Here is a 6,000-nt window from a genome sequence, read left to right as displayed (position 1 = left end):
AACTTAGCATGTCAATACAGAACTATTCAAATCAATTTGTTACATCTATAAAATTGATTGCAAAGAGACAAAAAACTTACATTTTTGGTGAGAAAAAGAGACTGAAACATTGGTACAAATATATTTGCAAAAACATGTATATTCTGTGTTAAATAGAATTCGTTTTTGGAATTTGGAAAATATTTTCACATTTTACTGCACATGATAAAATATCAGGGATAAAATGACAAAAATAATATAATTTTTATGATTCTGGAAAATTAAGGATTTTTTTCCCTTTTTCTAACAAAAACAAGTATCTTATTTGGTGGTTACTAATCCACGCTCGCCGGAACAAACCACTCTCTAAACTGAGGGGGAAGTCCGTGTGGTCATTTTTGAGCAGGGTACAACCATTTACACTTGCAGAATGAAAGTATAAATGAACAGTGGTTGCTAGGTAACGACGTACACTGTCGCCATCTTTGAATGGGGCACCTGTTTACCACTATAAAATGGAAATACAGACAACATGGTTGCTAGGCAATGCCTTGGCATCGTCGCCATCTTTGATCGGGGCACAGTTTTTCCATTTAGAACGTAATTAATTATCTTACAGGACGGTTACTAGACAACACCTTGAGACGATCGCCACCTTCAGGCTAGTCTTCATTCTCGTTAAACAAATGAAGTCAAATAACGTCAGACAGAAACTATAAAGTTTTGCGTGTACGATTATCTGCCATCTTTGTTAGGGGTATGGTGTCTTCCGACCGGGGCGGAAGTGAACGTCACAGGGTTTGAGGATTTGTTTGAGTTGGGTGAAGGAGGCGGGGATTTAGTCCCCTTCCAATTAGCGGCTCAGGAGGGCACACCGACTTACTGTGCTGTGATTACCTACCAGCTCCCGGCCCGGCACTAACAGTACCTGGGAGAGACTCAGCGGGGAGCTTTCCAAATGGGAGAGGAGGGGACAGGGGGCACTGTGCATCTGCTGTGCCTCGCAACCTCCAGCGGGGTCCCCCTGTTCTGCAGGAGCAGCCGGGGCGGTGCCCCAGCGCGTCAGCAGGTGGGGCCTAGACACCTGGAACCAAATAGGGGGCTAGGGCGCTTGCACTCCAGGTCTGTAAGGGAGGAGGGGCAGGGAGGTTTCTGCTTTGACTTTAGCGATCCATGGGGGACACACCTAGGTGTGTGCGCTGGTTCGTCGCAGGGAGCTGCCAGGGAACATGGGAGAGGGGCTGGAAGCTCCAACACTTGGAACTCAAGGGGTAAGTAATGGGGTGCCCCTGTCTAATGCCACCAGCTCTTCTCCAGCTCCCGTTCTCTGTCATCGGCTCCCTCAATGGAGTCCACATGTTCGGCCAGAATCTGGAGGTGCAACTGAGCTCTGCGAGGACGGAGGACACGACTGTGGTGTGGAAAAGCTTCCATGACAGGTCCCTAGGTGGAGCTTGGGGCAGGGACAGAGCTTGAGTGATAACCCCTGTTGAAGATGACCTGGTGGGCTTCCAGCTGTTTGGCTGTGGGATCCATAAGAGAGTGATCCTCTCTGACCCCTGATTTCCTCTGTAGGAGAGGCAGGTTGGGCTGAGAGAAGATACAGCTTAGATTCTGGGGTCAACAGGCAGATTCGGCTTTACCTATTGCCCTGTTTCCCACATCTGGACTCATTCTTCCTTCTCCCCTTCTTTTTTTTGTTGTTTGTTTTTTGGTACCAGGGATCAAACTTGGGTCCCTGCGCTTGCGAGGCAAGCGGCGGAACCACTGAGCTAAATTCCCAGCCCCCTTCTCCCCTTCTGTCCCCACAGCATCACCCTCATTGTTCTGTCATCAGAGGAGGGCACCTCAGAGCTGAGGCTGGAGCGACTGCTGCAGATGGTATTTGGGGCCATGGTGAGAACCTGCAGCACTCTTTTCTACCAAACCCTCATCAATCTCCTCTCTTAGCACTCAGGAATCCTGGTCTTCAGTCAAAGCACCCTTCCTCCCTGAGACCCAGTTTAGGTACCATCCTCTGCTCTATTAGAACCATTCGTCAAGGGGCCTTACTCTCCTATGTGGTTCTTCTAGGTTCTTCTTGTAGGACTTGAAGAACTGACAAATATCCGAAATGTGGAGAGACTGAAGAAGGAGTTGAGGGTGAGGCTTCAGGACACTGGGATGGGAAATCAGGGTACCAAGGCACTGCCATTCGGGCACTGCAGCTCCCAGCACCCCCAGGAACAGACGACCCCATAGTTTCCTGGGGAAACTATGTGTGACCCTGGAGGTCCTGCACTGCCAGTTCTCTCTGGAGGAGTCTGCAGATGTGGGGCCCTCCTGGGTCCTAGGCTCCTCCTCTCTCCCTCTGCCAGGCCAGTTACTGCCTCATCGACAGCTTCCTGGGGGACCCAGAGCTCATCGGGGACCTGACCCAGTGTGTGGACTGTGTGATTCCTCCAGAAGGGTCGCTCCTGCAGGTACTGGCGAGGCTATAGAAACTCAGAAGTCTGTACCTGTGGCTCTGGCTCAGTCCTCATCTTTTCCCTCTGGACCACTGTCCCAACCTCCTATCCTCTTGTCATCCAGTCTGGCCTCTCCTTAGTCCTAGAAGAATCCTCCCACACCTTGAGCTAGGGTTTCCCTCCACTGCTCAATCCTGTGGCTTCCACCTCCCTCACGACAAGCCTCCAGCCCCCCAGCCCTGTTTTCAGGGCCTGTAGAATCTGTTGCTAAATCCACAAACTACCTTCCCACCTGCCTCATGGGCCTCACAAGGCCCAAGAGTTTTCCAGCTTTCCAACCTTGGAACAGGCTTCTTCGCCTGGTGAATCTCCATCTACCTCTCCTTCAGCACTGCTCATCTGTTCACCTGGCATGGGCATCTCCCAGCAGTGTGACTGCCCACCAGGGATTTGACCTCTCTGAGCTGCCTACTTGGCACAGTGCCCTTTCAATCAGCCATAGCTGCTGCTATTACTGTTCAGTACGCGCGGGTCAGGCTGGCAGTTTAATTACGCTGGAAAGTGAGTTGGGGACTGTGACCACATGTGAAGACGAAGGAGTTCAGGCTGAGAGGATGTGACACATGAGCTTGGCTGCTCAGCAAGCTCTGGACTGTCCCTGTGTCTCTTTCCCTTCCTCACCTACGTGGGAGTCACTGCCACCCACCCCGTTCTTGTCTTCTGACTCCCCGTCCACTTTCCTTTCCAGGAAGCCCTCTCTGGCTTTGCTGAGGCCACCGGGACGGTCTTCGTCAGTTTGGTGGTGTCGGGCCGAGTAGTCGCAGCGACCGAGGGCTGGTGGCGGCTGGGGATGCCTGAGGCCGTGCTGCTCCCTTGGCTTGTGGGGTCCCTGCCACCGCAGGCCGCTCGCGACTACCCCGTGTACCTACCGCATGGGAGCCCCACGGTGAGTGGGTGTGGCCGGCGGGACATGGCCGGGGGAGGCCTGGCTCCAGGTCCAGTCCAGTTGGAAAGGGAAGGGGCCAAGCCAAGGTCAGCCCCACCCTGTGCCCTTCTTCAGGTCCCCCACAGGCTCCTGACCCTGACGCTGCTGCCCAGTCTGGAGCTGTGTCTGCTCTGCGGGCCGAGCCCACCCCTCAGCCAGCTAGGCGCGCAGGTGAATCCCTCTTTCCCACTTCCCGCCCTAAGACAATTCCACCTGCCTGTCACACCCCCCCAGGCTAGCCAGCGAGTTCATCCAGAAGGCCCCGCCCCTCAGGGTGTGATCCAATCACCTTCAGACCAGTTGGCCCAGCCCCCGTCTAGGGGTTCCCTCGGATGCCTCTCTTCCTGCAGGCCCCGCCCCTACTTGGTTCTGCCCTCTCATTGGTGCCCACGGGCCCCGCCTCTCAATGATCACGCCCCACACTGACCATGCCCACAGCTTCTGGAGCGCTGGTGGCAGCCCCTGCTGGACCCACTGCGGGCCTGCCTGCCGCTGGGGCCCCGCGCGCTGCCCGAAGGCTTCCCCCTGCACACGGACATCCTCGGGTAAGGCTCGGGAGTGGAGTGGGTTGGCGGTCTTCACCCCTCTTCCCGATCTGTGACACGCTCTGCCCCACAGGCTGCTGCTCCTGAACCTGGAACTGAAACGCTGCCTCTTCACTGTGCAACCCTCGGGAAATAAAGGTGACTGTGGACGGGGGGGGGGGGGGCGGCGCGGGAGGGCTATGGGCCAGGGCCGCCCTCGAGCCTGTTTTCTCCCCTCCAGAGCCTTCCCCAGAACAGCGCCGCCACCTCCTCCGCAACTTCTACACCCTGGTCACCAGCACATACTTCCCCCCAGGTCAGTGGCAGGCAAGGTGCCCTAATCACAGACAGGGACACTTGAGTCCCGGGTTGTACAAGGTGGGAGCAAGAGGTGGGGGTTGGAGCCAGGAGCACTGAGCATTGTCACAGGCAGGCAGGGACCTGGCCGGCTCTGGAACCTCCTGTGTCATCCTAGCCGTAATGGTGAAGACTGAGGCCTCTTCTTTTGCCTGGGCTTTTACGCATAAAGGCTCTTTCATTCTCCTGGTGAGGAGTCTCCTGTCACACTGTCATTCCCACACCACACAGCAGGAGGCAGGATTCAGACCCTGGCAGCGGCTGGGCTCCCTGTTCACAAAGGACCTGCCCCACTCTACTCCTGAAAGCACAGCTTCCCTGGCAGCTGGGGAGCAGGGCGTGGAGTCTACAGACTCCAGGGGAGGAAGGAAGAGTTGCAGAGTCCACAAAGCCCCAAAGGGCAGCACCCTTGCGCATGTGGAGGTGTAGGGGGTGAGGTCCTCAGTAGGGTCTCTGCAGCCTGCATGTTGCAGTCTGGGTTGTTCAGAGCATGGCCTGGGCCACACATGCTTCCCAAGAAAGCGAGGACCATGCTGGACAGGGAGAGGTTGAAAGTCTGAGGCCCCCAAACCCTATGCTGAGACTCCACCAATTGAGAACCTAGGCCTAGGACCAGGTTTGGCTTCCAGGATTTAGCATTCTAACTCCCCTCTGTCCTGTCCCCAGAGCCTGGGGCATCCGAGAAGGCGGAGGATGCAGGGCACCGGTCCCAGCTGCCAAGAGCTTGCTACCTCGTGCTGGGGCCAGGCATGGGGTGGCAAGTAGTGGCTCTGCAGCTGGGGCCCCGACAGCTGCTGCTACTGCTGTCTCCTCAGAGCCCCACCCATGGGCTGCGAGCCCTGGCCACCCACACTCTGCATGCCCTCACCCCGTTCCTATGACCACCTATGAGCCAGCGGAGGGCCCAGACACCAGGCTATTAGCGTCTGTTTATTCGCTCACAATAATATGCAGCCCCTGAACAGGGAGGGGAGGAAGGGCCACAATGGGGGGGGGGAGGTACCCACTTCCCTGGCCCCTCTCCCCTCTGTGCTTGGGGGTGACAGGGAGGGAGGGGGCTCCCCCTTACCCCCTAGAATGTAAACAGCAGCAGATGAACAAAAATAAAAATACAAAAGGCTGGAGGAAGGTCCCAGGCATCCCCTACCCCTGGTGTCTTCCCTGTCACCAGTGCCGGTCCCCTCGTTGTCCCATCTGCCAAAGCTGCCTCAGTCCTAGGAGCTGCCTGACACCAGCCACATCCCCAGGGCAGGGTCCAGGGCTCAGAACTGCTGGGCCAAAAGCTCACAGAGGTGACGGGAGACGGACTCCTTGCTGGTGCGCAGGGTCAGCCGGTACATCTGTGGGGGGTAGGGAGGGGTCAAGGAGGGGGGACACAAGGGAAAGGAAGGACGAAGAAGGGTGATGTAAGATAGAGGAAGTAAAGGATGAAAGACGGAAGAGCACAAGAAAGGTGGAAAGGACACAGACAAGTAAGAGGGACAGAGGAAGAATGCACCAAGACAGGTGCCAGGTGAGTCCAAGGTCCCTCCCTCCGCACCTCTGCAGCTACACACCTGAGCCTGGGCGTTGGGCTCCAGCCGGAGCAGACAGCCCACCTGCAGGGCTTTCGTCTGGATGATTCCGGCCCCCACAAAGTTCTCAGGGTTAGGGTCCACATTGTCCAGGAGGGCAGAGCCAAACCCCAAGAGCTGAAAATGGGGGAGCA

At 56.2% G+C, this 6,000-nt stretch overlaps 2 protein-coding genes across 6 annotated transcripts in view; one reads left to right on the top strand and one right to left on the bottom strand.

Moving 5' to 3' along the window:
- Window positions 1–618: 618 nt before the first annotated feature.
- Fuz (fuzzy planar cell polarity protein) lies at window positions 619–5,414 on the top strand. Of its 4 annotated transcripts, none has more exons than XM_004866880.4 (11): window positions 619–708; window positions 1,297–1,418; window positions 1,791–1,875; window positions 2,053–2,121; window positions 2,337–2,441; window positions 3,175–3,372; window positions 3,487–3,582; window positions 3,850–3,956; window positions 4,030–4,094; window positions 4,177–4,251; window positions 4,959–5,414. In XM_004866880.4, the coding sequence occupies exons 2-11, from the start codon at window positions 1,336–1,338 to the stop codon at window positions 5,171–5,173; spliced, it is 1,098 nt and encodes a 365-aa protein (XP_004866937.1). In that variant the 5' UTR covers window positions 619–708; window positions 1,297–1,335; the 3' UTR covers window positions 5,174–5,414. The 4 variants fall into 4 exon arrangements, with proteins under 4 accessions (XP_004866937.1, XP_004866934.1, XP_021101500.1 ...); XM_004866877.4 differs by lacking the exon at window positions 619–708 and adding an exon at window positions 783–1,048; XM_021245841.2 differs by lacking the exon at window positions 619–708 and adding an exon at window positions 788–1,048 and having other exon boundaries at window positions 1,286–1,418.
- Window positions 5,210–6,000, bottom strand: part of Ap2a1 (adaptor related protein complex 2 subunit alpha 1) — a 26,036-nt gene continuing 25,245 nt past the window's right edge. For both annotated transcript variants that reach the window (XM_087200730.1, XM_087200731.1), the window contains 2 exons: window positions 5,849–5,983; window positions 5,210–5,632 (listed from right to left, as the gene is read on the bottom strand). In XM_087200730.1, the coding sequence (XP_087056856.1) occupies window positions 5,555–5,632; window positions 5,849–5,983 (213 nt within the window). In that variant the 3' untranslated portion in view covers window positions 5,210–5,554. The remainder of the gene's footprint in view (window positions 5,633–5,848; window positions 5,984–6,000) is intronic.

This window comes from Heterocephalus glaber, unplaced genomic scaffold (genome assembly GCF_053883595.1).
Source record: "Heterocephalus glaber isolate CG9 unplaced genomic scaffold, H.glaber_assembly_v1.0 deba00001744, whole genome shotgun sequence".
Classification (NCBI taxonomy): Eukaryota; Metazoa; Chordata; class Mammalia; order Rodentia; family Bathyergidae; genus Heterocephalus; species Heterocephalus glaber.
Note: the sequence above shows the minus strand (reverse complement) of the source record. Positions and strands in the feature narration are given on the sequence as shown.

Coding starts and splice junctions, on each gene's coding strand:
- Fuz (XM_004866877.4), top strand. CDS start 938: ATGGGAGAGGAGGGGACAGGGGGCACTGTGCATCTGCTGTGCCTCGCA. Junction 1,419..1,790: donor TGGAAAAGCTTCCATGACAG/GTCCCTAGGTGG, acceptor CTGTCCCCACAG/CATCACCCTCATTGTTCTGT. Junction 2,122..2,336: donor GACTGAAGAAGGAGTTGAGG/GTGAGGCTTCAG, acceptor TCCCTCTGCCAG/GCCAGTTACTGCCTCATCGA.